Source organism: Zootoca vivipara, chromosome 4, assembly GCF_963506605.1.
Source record: "Zootoca vivipara chromosome 4, rZooViv1.1, whole genome shotgun sequence".
In the NCBI taxonomy this organism is placed as follows: Eukaryota; Metazoa; Chordata; class Lepidosauria; order Squamata; family Lacertidae; genus Zootoca; species Zootoca vivipara.
This window is the reverse complement of record NC_083279.1, coordinates 7,224,044-7,237,416: the sequence shown is the minus strand read 5'-3', so window position 1 is coordinate 7,237,416 and position 13,373 is coordinate 7,224,044. Positions and strand designations below refer to the sequence as shown.

Sequence of the window (13,373 nt, the reverse complement as noted above, 5' to 3'; positions counted from 1 at the left end):
CAGAATTCTACTGGAACTTTTTTTAACTTTTTCCTTTCCAGGAGGAGACAGTGGTTTGCCTGGGTAGAGTCAGTCCAGACGGTTCTGCCCTGATAGTAGTGATAGAGCTCACCACATGGAGCAGTTTCTGACAAAAAGAGGGAGCATGCAGCAGCTGCCATACTGCTGGGGTGATGTCAGAAGGAACCCCTAATTGTTATAAAGAGAGCTACAAAATGCCAAGAGCTTCATTTTCTTGTTGTGAAAAAGCTTTTTAACATATAAATGGCCAACTCAGAGTTTCCACTTCATTGCTATCATTTTCTTTCCCCTTCATCTTTTCACAATGACATGCCCTGCATCATCCACTAGTGTGAAAATTTGAACAAATAGCCTCAAATAGCAGAGGCATAGTGTGAGTGAAAGTTTTTATAATCTTTTAGGCCATTCTTCACAAATTGCATTTCTGTCATGGCAGCTACATTTGAACCTTATGCTTTTTCTGACAAGATGGAAACAGGTCATCTTTATTTTTTAAATGGCATGACAACTTAAATGCATTTCCTAACTACAAAATCATATTTTCAAGGAGAAAAAGAAATAGAAAGAGATATCAGGCACAGGTATAAAAAACGTTGGAGGTGTCATTTCAGTTGTATAAATAAAAAATTGCATACAAAGAACTCTTAAGCCACCAATAATTACTTGAAATTCATCTTTCCCCATTGGCAATTTCTCTCAATATGCAGCTTTTTAATTTTAAAATGGCATTGTTAAAATTATTTTTTTACTCCTGCAAATGAGAGAAGATATGGAGATAATAATATACCATAAAATATACATATAGGAATGATGGAATATACAGGGAAAAATTGAATTCTTGCTTACTATCTGTATTAATGAGTTTCACCGTGTAGCTGGGATGCTTAATCTGCCATGCTTGGAGTCATATGAAAAGTATAATTTCCCAGACAGAAAGGGGGGGGGAATGCAAGTTGGTTTCTTGTAATTTAACTTTATAGAACTGCTGCAAATTAAGTATAAAATATTGCTGGCAAATTAGAGTTGCAGATTTAAATAGGTTTGCTGCTGCTCAACAGCATAAGATATTCCATCTCTGGTGTTTCATTAGTAGGTGAAAATTCAGTGCTGCATTAGAAAACAGGGGAGTAAGTGCCCATATAATAGGAACTCGGCATGATTCACAGTTGAAAGTTGTATCCTATTCCCATTCCCCGCAAAAATAAGCATGTTAATGATCATGATCTCTGTAGCACATAATGGCATAGAACTGATAGCAAGTTTTAGACCTTTTATTGCAATGTGGAAATCTCTCCTTCCTTCCCCCACAACCCACCCCATTTGTTTGTCTTCTTTACTCTGAAATTATGCATTGGATCAGGTATAGCTAGAGTGCCTATTATATGAAAACATAAAAAAATTCCTTCAGTAGCACCTTAAAGACCAACTAAGTTTTTATTTTGGTATGAGCTTTCGTGTGCATGCACACTTCTTCAGATACCAAAGAAGTCTGCATGCACACGAAAGCTCATACCAAAATAAAAACTTAGTTGGTCTTTAAGGTGCTACTGAAGGAATTTTTTTATTTTACTTCGACCCAGACCAACACGGCTACCTACCTGTAACCAGAAATATGAAAACATGATATATATATGCAAGTAATGTTCCACACATGCATCACCTACTCAATTGAGAGCATGTAGCTGATGGTGTTGCAGTGAATGTAGACTGCAGAGACCAGTTTCTAATCTCTGCTTGGCCATGAATTTCACTGGATGACCTGTGTGAGCTACTCCCTGTCTCTTAGCCCAGGCACGTCCAACTTTGAGTAGGGTGTGATCTACAATCCAATATCAAAAACTGGCAGTGATCTACCACCCTCCAAAGTCATTTTAGTTAAATAAATAAATGGATCTTCATCTCACAGATGCAGTAGTTATGTTTGGATATCATTGTGACAGATCCACATAGTTGTTAGACGGGCAAGTAAGTAAACAAGTGAGAAAAGTCAAACTATATTTTTATATTAGTTTACACAGATCTGAGGAGCCAGACGGAGCATGCCCGGCTTCTCTCTCTTTCCCCTCCTGTTGCCTTAAATTGCAGCTGACTTTGTGTCTGCATCCCCACGCCTTTCCTCCACCTCTCTTCCCCCTACTGTTGCGTAAAAGCCTTTCCCACGCTCAAACTCATGGAGCAGTAAGGGGGCTTTCCCCCATGTGTTTTGTGCTTTGCCTTCCTCGCTGTTGTGGGGGGGGGGCTCCTTTCTTATTCCTTTCGTTGCATTTGAACTAGTGGGCGAGCAGGCGCTGAGCTTTTCGTTTCCTGCCTCCCCCCTCCACCACACACCCCTCCCCCCAACACCAGAGCTCTAACCCCCTGAGAAGGCAAGCCCGCTTCAGGAAGAGGGAGGAGGAGGAGGAGGAGGAGGAGGAGGAGGAGGAGGAGGAGCCTGTGATTGACCAGAATCAGTTCCAGGATCTCCGAGTCGATCTCAACTTAGCCTAACCAAGCTCTCAGGATTTTTTGTGGAAGTAAAAGGCGACAAGCCTATGCCATTGTCCTGAGCTCACTCAAGGAAGTGTGGGTTACAAATTCGATTTTGTGAGATCTGCAAGGAAAGGAGTGGGTCTCTTAAAGCCAACATGGTGGGTGTTCCAGGTATGGTCTTGGGAGGTGTAGCTGGCTTGGCAGTGGCCACGGTTGCTGTTCCAGCAGCACTGGGAACAGCAGGTTTCACTGGAGCTGGAATTGCAGCTGGCTCTCTGGCTGCAAAAATGATGTCAACAGTGGCCGTCGCCAATGGTGGAGGAGTAGCAGCTGGGAGCGCTGTTGACGTGCTTCAGTCAGTCGGTGCTGCTGGGCTGTCCGCTGTTGGGGCAAACGAGTTGGGGGGGGGAGGAACGATCCCCCAGACAAAATGCAGGAATGTTTCCAGCACTTCTCCCCGACGTCTTCATGACCCGTGCCTTCTAGACACCGGGCACATATTCAGATATCTTGCAGAGTAAAACGCAGAAGGACTGAGGGAGAGGTGTGTGCTACAAACTACTTTTATTGCTAAGTATAAGGCAGAACAAAAGAAAGCATGTCTCCTCTCGGTGAGAGAAGTCCGAAGAGGGGAAAAAACAAACAGAAACAGAATCCAGCAAACATCCGCTCCCATGATTCCAACAATCTTTGCTGGAATGCATAAACACAGTCTTGTGACAGCACAGTGAGAGGAATAGAAACCAACATCCACTGCTACCACAGCTGCAGTGACAGCTGGTGGAGCACTGCTGTCTACCATCTTCCGTTAAGAAGAAGACACACATACACAGAGGCATAGCTGCCAAGTCTCCCGTATTCCCTGGGAAACCCCTGTTTTTCAAGCTGCCCCCAGCCAAAAAAATGGATTTTTTTTGTTCCCCCCCCCCCGGTTTATTCTGGCGCTGCGGCCATTTTGGAACTGGGCGGAGCATGCTCAGAAGCGACTTTTGATGCTGCTTTGCCCAGTTCCAAAATGGCTGCAGTGCAACTTCTGGTGTGGCAGCCATTTTGGAACAGGGCAGAGCAGCATCAAAAGTAGCTTCTGAGCATGCCAGTTCCAAAATGGCGGCAGCGCTACTTCCGGTCTGCTACTTCCGGTCCAGTCTCTTATTTCTCAGGCCGGAACTTGGCAGGTATGCACAGAGGTCATATCTACTTGGAAAAGCAATACTTGGAAAATTATGCTTTGCCATCAACGACATAACTCACTTGACTTACCTTAAGTAAAATGTGATTTTAATCAATGCTACGTTATTCTTACTGGCCAAAATGTGCAAAAACAAATAAAGCTTTGAGAATTCAACAACAACAAAATCAATTTTGTAAATAAATACTTAAAAACCCAGTTCTTTGGACTGCAAACACAGGATTCGCCCCAAGGCCAAATGGATCCATCCTCAATGGAACCCTTCCTCTTCTTTGGCATGCATTTCTGTTTCCTCATCCAGTACTCCATCTCTAATGCAGAGATTCAGCCAGGCATTTACTGAATCTGAAAACATGCAGAAAATTGCCTGCTAGATAGTGTGCTGTCCTTCTGCTGTCGTATTGGCTGGTATGTGGTGTTTCCCACAATGCGCACTAAGAAAGGAGGTGGGTGGGCACATGCTGGGTCCCAACATGGTTCTGCACATTGGGATGGATCATGCCCATAGTTTCCAACACTAGATTGGATGTTTTGCATCAGACAAATGGCCACCAATGTATAATTTGCCCGTGACAATCACCTGTTACGATGGGAGTGAACAACTAAATTGATGCCCACCTTGTTCCAATGAAAAAGATTATTCCATTAGTCCCCAAGTTAGTTTCTTTTGTGAGCTAGCTTTGGCAATCACACAATCTGAAAATCACACATTAATATTAGTGGGAAGGGGAGGGAATCCAATCAGTGGTTGACAGTCCCAGATGCCGAAATCCAATATATCTTTCTTAACTACTTTCCAATGAGGTAAGGGGCAGAATATTTTACTTTAAATTCATTAATAATTGCTTTCACTTTAATGCAGCCCACAAGAATTATTTGCTACTAAATGTAATGAATGCACTAAAACAGAGGTTTTTTTCTTTTTCAAATTAGCAAAGTGTGAGCAGAGTCTGTGGCTACTCCAGTGTATTAGTACGTTGATCTGTAACTTGAAAAACTATACAGTTCTGCAAATAAATTAATAAGTGATCTCACATTTTTAATGTTCCCTCTTTTTTCGTTCCTGGATTCAGAAAATATAAACTACAGGTGTATTTCATTCCTTGTTTCTTTGGGCTCATGGGAAATATATCTCAGAGGAACAATTAGTTGCTCCATTATTCCTCAGTTAGTCTTCAAATTAATCAGCATATCAGCCATTATTACCACACAGACACTAAATGCAGAGTCAAGGCTATGATTAGGGCTTGCGTTTCCCCCCCAATATAGATTTCAATTTTAAAACCACCGATCACCATATGCTATTAGAAAGAAGGGGCTCGTTTAAAGCCACAAATAGCAAATACTTCAGAGTTCGGGAAGAAATTTGTAGTTTATAAAGTACTTCACAGACTACATTAGTACGAATCAGTGCCCTTCCATTTACATGCCTATTACAAGACTGTTCCTTGAAGTCTTGAGGCTGAAAAGAAAATCATGCTTGGTTTGATCTTATCATATTCCTGTGAATCAAACCATTATAGCTGTTCTCATATTTCTAGTCTTCCTTTTCCCCATTCATAAGCAGATTTTCTCCAGAAGATGATATCCTAGGCATAATAACCCATTCTTAAAGGGCATTTGTGAAACTTAGATTGCATATTTAAGGATGCATGGAACATTGTTGAGAAACTTTGCTTGCCTTATCTACAGGGCAGCACAGCCACTGTTACTGTATTATTGCCATCCCCAGGGGCACTCTTGAAGTATAGCACAACAAAAGTGTGGGGGGGGGAATAGTGCTATAGGATTAGAGATTGATTTGGATTATGTATTGATCCCAACCAAGCCTGTGGTTTGGATCTGTAAAATGGGGTTTACGGTATGGAGTGATCAAACCAGATTCTTTGTTAAGTTAAAGGCCTGAGCCATGCTTGCAAGCACTCTATTTACATGTCTAAGGAGATGGCCAAGAACAGATGTGTTGCCAAAACTGGTGGTGCTTGCAGAGGAGAATAGGCCAGGAGTTCGCCTCTGTCTGTCTGCACTGGAGGTGGGGAAAACAGAAACATGACTTGCTCTCTGTGCTGAATCCAAAGCTATGGCTTTGGGGGCCCCCACCCCTATAACCATAAAGAGGAAGCAAGATCTGTTGGAGTGTTAATGTTGCAACCCTACCAATTATATGCTTGTTATGTATCTATGTGTAAATAAAACCATATACGATATCCTAAAGACACCACAGTCTCCAGTGACCTTCATTCCAAGGAAACCAAACCCTGGATAAGTACTGCAACCCCTGAACTCTTGAACATTTCAGATAGGAAAAGGTTACAGGATTTCAGGAGGACGTTACAGGACATGCACAGGTTGGTAATGAAGCAATAGAAATTAAAATAAAAAATAAATTGTCCAGTAGCACCTTAGAGACCAACTAAGTTTGTTCTTGGTATGAGCTTTCGTGTGCATGCACACTTCTGAAGCTCATACCAAGAACAAACTTAGTTGCATTATTTATATTTCTACCTACCTGAAACTGGTAATGAAGCAGTATGACTCCATCACAGCTTTGGCAAGCACAAACAGTATTGAAAGACAAATCACTTTATACTGCCCTGATACCATCACAAGCACAAATAAACATGAATTCAAAATAAAAAATATGTCTGAAGGGACCCTTCTTCTTTGTCTCTCCAATAAATGGAAAGAGAAATGACAAGATGTTGAGGAAAATGTAAACTAAAAGGTTGAAAAAATGGAAGAAGTACAAGATTCTTTTTACATTTTCTAATAGATGAACTGGCTACCCCTCTGAATTTATATTTTGAAGATTAGCTATTTGACTGGAATCAAATAGATTTTAGGAGCCATAATTTCAAACAAAAAACCATTTCTTTGTAATTATCAACATGCAATTTTCTTACTGTAATGAATTTGAAATCTTGCCACACTTTGATTCCATATATTAAGCTTTTTTTGTTAGAGACGGCACATCTTAAATCTCATCTACCATCCACCCTATATTATAAATTTAGTTTAATTTAACACTGTATATTTAAAATTCCAAATTAAAATCACATTTGATCAAGCAATCTTCTTCAACAACTTTGCTGCATCAGACTTAAAATTAATTACGCAATTGCAATCTGTGCAGTACAATTGATTACTTCCATCTCCCATCTAAATTAATGGGGTAATAATATAGGGCTACACAACAGAGTTGTTTTAAAAATTACTGAGCTAAAGTATATGAAACACAGCACTTTAAAGCTCAGTATTGTCACTAGTGTGAGCTACATGTGGGATTAATGGTCTTCTCATCTCGAGCCATTTTGATGAAGAGGCTTATATAAAAAAGAAGAAGAAGAAAAGGGAAGAAAAATGTCAAAGACAGGTGAATCAACACCATCAAAACAAAACCTATTGAAATCAAATTGGTGGCTGTGTTTACACTGAGTTATGGTTTCAATGTTTACAGTGGAAACACTGTTGAGAGAGATGGATTTAATTTAGAAACGTTCTGTTTGTGTTGCAGAATTGTATGAACACATGAGGGTCACTGTTCTACTGAGCTGAACAATTTAAAACTTCTGTTTCACCAGATAAGCAACTTTGCAGTGTGGCTCTTTACAGCATTGCCATTTCTTGGTACTCCCTTGGTACTCCCTTTCACTTTTGATAGGTGTATGGTCATTTTGGCCTGCTGGAATTACAGGGGTTTCTGACCACCTCTCCTAGGAGTTGTCTTGTTGCTGCCATTATGTGCTTCCTGTGTTTCATTTGTTGCAATACAGATGTTGCTTCCCCTGTTCTACAATTTTTCTTTTAAAAAAAGGCATCTTCTTCCATGCCTAACAGACTCAGTAATAGGAAAGGAGATCCTGTGTTTTTGTTTAACCTTGGCCACAACTGCACTTTTTCCTTAATCCCCTTTTCTGTAATTTTCAAGAGCTGGAAGCTAAATATTTTTTCCATAAGACATGGTACCTTTAGTGAACTTTCTCATTTTATTTTGGCATGTGTGGAATTCACTAGATGGATCCAGTTTTAAAAATTCCAAAAGTGTTCCCAACCTGGGAACAGGGGCGGCTTCTTCCCTTGAGCAGACAATCTGCCCCCCCCCCCCCCAGTTCATGATGGAACTTGGTTGTGGAAAGAGGTAGACTTCACACCAAAGGCAGGAGAAGGTCTCAGTTAACTTTATTTGGACACCAAAAGAATGAAGCATCAAACAAGAAAGCCTAAAACTTCGTTTTGCCCCTGTACAGCTGTATTTTACTGTTCTTGCACCACGTTTTATGTTATTTTTTATTAAATACAGGTTTGATGTTTTTTTAAAAAATGTAAGGTGCTCTAAATTATTATTATTTCATAAGTGAAATGCTAGCAGCAGACTCACAGCTCACATTTTCTTGAAGGAAGTGATCCTTAAAATATACCGCAACATTATTTTGCAGATCTATCCCATCTACCACAGCAGACTGGCTCAAGGTCACTCAGTGCAAATCATGGTCAGGGAGAGTCCAGAGATCTGAGTTAAATTATGTTTCCGAGCACAATTCAAAGTGTTGGTGCTGATCTTTAAAGCCCTGAATGGCCTCAGCCCAGTATACCTAAAGGAGCATCTCCACCCCCATTGTTTTCCCCGGACACTGAGGTCCAGTGCAGAGGGCCTTCTTGGTGGTGGCACCCGCCCTGTGGAATGCCCTCCCACCAGATGTCAAAGAGAAAAACAACTACCAGACTTTTAGAAGACATCTGAAGGCAGCCCTGTTTAGGGAAGCTTTTAATACCTGAAGGACTATTGCATTTTAATATTTTGTTGGTTGCCGCCCAGAGTGGCTGGGGAAACCCAGCCAGATGGGCAAGGTATAAATAATGCTCTACCCATGACACTGACTCAGTCCAACCACAGGCATGCATCCAAGGCTGTGTGTATGTTGCATTGCTGTTGTTGTTAATTTTGTTGTTGTTGTTGCTGCTGTTGCTGCTATTTCCCCTGAAGGGACTCAACCAATTAAGAGGGAAGCAGTCATATGAAACATGCATGCACACAGTTGTGCTGAACCCCCCTTCCCAATCTGTGTCTTTGCTTTGTGTCACTAAGGTCACATCCACAATGTACACCACATTGAAAGCATGTTGTTTTCCACAAGGAATTCTGGATGCTGTAGTTTGTTAAGGCGGCTGGCAATTGTAACTCTGTGAGGGATAAATGACATATCCCATGATTCTTTGGGGGGGGCACTGTGTGCTTTAAATGTGCATTACATGTGTGTGATGTGGACATGACCTGAATTATTTATCCCGTGTTTTTACTAACACTCTTCATTTGATCCGTGTCTATTGATACAGTGTATACACTCATGAAATGAAAGTGTATCAGAGATTTCTAATAACAAGCTTACAACCCGCTCTAAAAGACGTGCCTTTCTGTAAGGATGTATGGATTTTTCCTAAGAGGTCTTGGACAAAATAAAAAAAGATACAGAAATCCATTTTCAAAAATGGTTGTGTCTTTAAAAGCAGGGGACATGCAGATATTAAGTACCTAATTAAACACCTGCTTAATTTCTGCATATCTGTCTACCCTTGCAGGCACAAAAATAGGAAAAAAGGAAGGGAAAGTTGGCAACTCTATTTTGAAAGAGTTGAAGTTACTACATTTAATAGATTAAACTGGAAAAATGGAAAGTTAATGGAGGGATGTTTCAAGAAGAAAAGACATTCTTGACAAGAGAAAGTGGGAGAGGCAAAAATATTATTACTTTGAAATTACAGATCAGCTTTCAATCCAACTCTGCAATTAAAACAATGCTCATTTAATGAATAGAAAGATTAACAGCATAAAGCCACCTATTCTTTTCAAGAAATAGGAATTAAGAAACAATGTCAATAGCTAACTATCCACCTTTCTCCAATGCAATTTCCATGACAATAAGGAATGTGGCTTTTCTACATTCTTCTGTTCTTATCAAACAAGACTAGGGTGCTACTTATTATGAAATCTTACAATGGTTAATGAATTGAAAAGTGTTTGCTGGAGAATGTGCTTGGTGAATGCGAGACAAATGTGGATAAGACTAGTTTTCTCAAAGTAATTCTGTTTCTGTAGAACAAATGGCCATTTGAAGGGAGCGAGAAAAGAATGCTAATCTTGGTATGGGTCCTCATTTTCTTGCCCTGTGCAGCAATTGAAGACATGAGGTGTGCTAGCGCTGCTAGCAAGGGCTGTTTCTTAATCCCTGCTCCTACCAAGAGTGTTTTTAGCGCTCTCTCGACTCCTGAAATTAGTATCAGTTATGAGGAGGCTCCTCCTGGGCTGCCCCTTTTCAAGATAGCATGTGAACTAAGCAATCATGGCAATCTCACATCTTCCAACATTTCACTGATGAAAACAGGGACATGCCTGAAGCGGCAAGGACCATCACAGAGCCCACTTCCCACTGCTATTAAAAGGTAAAGGGACCCCTGACCATTAGGTCCAGTCGTGACCGACTCTGGGGTTGCACGCTCATCTCACATTATTGGCCAAGGGAGCCGGCGTATAGCTTCCAGGTCATGTGGCCAGCATGTCAAAGCCGCTTCTGGCAAACCAGAGCAGCACATGGAAACACTGTTTACCTTCCCGCTGTAGCGGTTCCTATTTATCTACTTGCATTTTGACGTGCTTTCGAACTGCTAGGTTGGCAGGAGTTGGGACCAAGCAACGGGAGCTCACCCCGTCACAGCGATTTGAACCGCTGACCTTCTGATCAGTAAGCCCTAGGCGCAGTGGTTTAGGCGCAGTGGTTTAACCCACAGCGCCACCTGGGTCCCATAAGAATAACGTAGCATTGATTAAAATCACATTTTACTTAAGGTAAAATGCTTTCGAACTGCTTGGTGGGCAGGAGCAGGGACCGAGCAATGGGCGCTCACCCCGTCACGGGGATTCGAACCGCCAACCTTCTGATCAGCAAGCCCTAGGCTCAGTGGTTTAACCACAGCGCCACCTGGGTCCCCCCCCCACTGCTATTACTCTTTCCTAAAAGCTGCACCCCTTTTGATGCATGCTATGTACCTTTATTACTCAACAGGCTGCCCTCATGAATTGAAACAAGAGGCCCTCGGCATTTCTGAGGTTATGCCAGGAAAAAACAAACAAACCTAATTGCCTGCAAGAGTTCTTCAAAACCTACTTCAGCAGGTGGCTGTACGGTGCCTTGATGTTCGTGACTGTGCATTCATATGGATGGGCGCAAGGAACACATGTCGTGGGTTCAACTGAGAAAAACGCATCATGCACACATCCCCACAGGATATCAGCAGCAACCTCTCTCCACCCCCTCTTTTTTTTAAAACAGGTAAAAAGAATGCAGGTTTGCCTCTAGTTTGTGATGGCGGCAGCAGCAACAGCAGCCAACCTCTTTTCAGCAGCTGCCACCAGCCCTCCCAATTTTTTGGTAGGGCACGGGTGAGGAGCCTGTGGCCCTCCAGATAATGTTGGTTTGTGACTCCCATTATCTCTGTCCATTGCCCACATTAGCTGGGACTGGTGACAGCTGGAATTCAGCAGCATCTGGAGGGCAGCCCATTGAGTCCCCCCGCTCTGGAAGGATGTTAACTCGCTTCATTCTGCAGAGGAGAGATGCCAGATGCCAGCTGGGGGTTAGCGAGAAGAGTCCATTGCTCCTGCTTTTGCAGCAGCTACTGTAGTATCAAAACCATGTTTCTTCTGCCTACTTAAAAAGGTGGGGAAGGGAAGATGAAGCTGCTACAACCTGCCCCTACAGTCAGTGACTCTATCATTAAAACAATTCAAATAATTATTCCTCAACACAGTAAAAAGTGATCACCTTCCCTCCAACACACACACACACACAGACAGACATTGCCACCGATAAATGGGGCAGCAAAGCTCAGCCCTTCATCTCATCCAGCCCTAGTTTTAGCAGCCGTATGTAAGAAAGAGCTGGGGGTGTCTTCTCCATCCAGAGGAAGCAGGTGAGCAATCCATTCTAACCCCCTGCTAGGTAGGGGTGGCTGGCACCGTCACGCACAAAGGTCGGGGTGGAAGGGGGACAGGAAAATTGCTGTGCCAGCCCGTATTCCTGGAGGCTCTGGCTGGTGCAATTAAGAACCCTGGAAAATCAAGGCTCTTCATTGTGTAGGAAGCCAGGACAGAACTAAAGGCTCCACGGGGCAAATATTCACCCCAAACATATGAGGGGCTGACCATTAAGTCACTTGACTTCAGGGGCAGAACTAAAAGCACAGCCCTGCTGTAGCTGTGCTCTTGGAGAGCCAGTGTGGTGTAGTGGGTAAGAGTGGTAGACTCGTAATCTGGGGAACCGGGTTCGCGTCTCCGCTCCTCCACATGCAGCTGCTGGGTGACCTTGGGCTAGTCACACTTCTCTGAAGTCTCTCAGCCCCACCCACCTCACAGGGTGTCTGTTGTGGGGGAGGAGGGGAAAGGAGATTGTTAGCCGCTTTGAGACTCCTTTGGGTAGTGATAAAGCGGGATATCAAATCCAAAATCCAAACTCTTCATTTGATGAGGAAAACCTGAACAGGGCTAATGTCAGATTACTGAGAGATTTCTTGAATACCTCTGGTGATCAATCAAGTGGAGTATAAATTTTGTTGGGGGTGGATGTATCTTTCAACCATAGCTGACCAAAATCTGCTGTATCATAAGAATAATAATATATATGTAGTGATTCTGATTTTTTTAAAAAATGAAGAGGAGCAGTCATTCACAGTCGTTTATAGGACCAGGTAATAAATTAGTTAATGTCATGGTGTTATGGTGGTTGTGGGGCAAGTAATAATATAAATCTGAGATTTAATCAAAGTATAATTATCGCCCTTGCACAAGTTCCTATGGTTTTATATCCATAAGGATATGCATTACACATTTATTACCAGGCTGCTACCATCGAGACGCCTATTTTAATCCCTGGTCTCCACTGAGATGTTTTAGGAATATTTTAAGCAAGAGATACATGCTCTTGCTCAGTGTCTCCTTAAATACCTGGGTGTAAGAGAAATATTTTAAATGTTCTCTCAGTGGTAAAGATATCCTTTTGATTATGAGCATTTAATTATACCTTCTTGGCAAATGGCCGCGAATCCTTCCTGAATTTATATGGGAGATATTTCCACTGTAATTGCCGTTTGCAGGTTTTTAGAGAACCCACTTCGATTAGCGGCGTTAAGGTCACTTACTTGCTGGTGGTAAATCTTCATTGTGCCATTTTCTATAATACCAAAGTTCAGCTTTTGGGGGGGGGGGCAACATTCCGCCTTCTAATTCAGTTGGATGCACAATGAGTAATTTAATATTATAACACCCTCTGTACTTTCCAATGGGGCAAGAAGTTCTAGGGAAATTGCACCAAGTGGGTTTGGCTTCCTTTTGGAGGAGAGGAGTACCAGGGAAACACAGTGTTTTCATAATATTATTCATGATTTTACAATTTGAGCCTATGTGGAAGCAAGCAATGTACATGCTCATACAAGACAGCAGATCCCCATAAACTAATTCCCTTTTAGCCCACAGTCCACTCTGTATTTCTTCCTCACTCTCTGAAACAAACACAGCATCTTCTGTGATGGCCTTGCAGAAACTTGTGTTTGCTGCCTGTCTGGGGCTCCAAAAAGAAAGAAGGAAAGGACACTAAAGAAAACAAAGAAAGGGCATGATGAAACAGGGCACCAACCAAGGCTGAAG

At 42.1% G+C, this 13,373-nt stretch overlaps 1 protein-coding gene across 1 annotated transcript; it reads left to right on the top strand.

Annotated features, from left to right (window-relative positions):
- Positions 1–2,645: 2,645 nt before the first annotated feature.
- LOC118085762 (interferon alpha-inducible protein 27-like protein 2A) lies at positions 2,646–3,011 on the top strand. The gene has a single exon (XM_035116720.2). The coding sequence runs from the start codon at positions 2,646–2,648 to the stop codon at positions 3,009–3,011; it is 366 nt and encodes a 121-aa protein (XP_034972611.2).
- The last annotated feature ends 10,362 nt before the right edge of the window (positions 3,012–13,373 follow it).

Coding starts and splice junctions, on each gene's coding strand:
- LOC118085762 (XM_035116720.2), top strand. CDS start 2,646: ATGGTGGGTGTTCCAGGTATGGTCTTGGGAGGTGTAGCTGGCTTGGCA.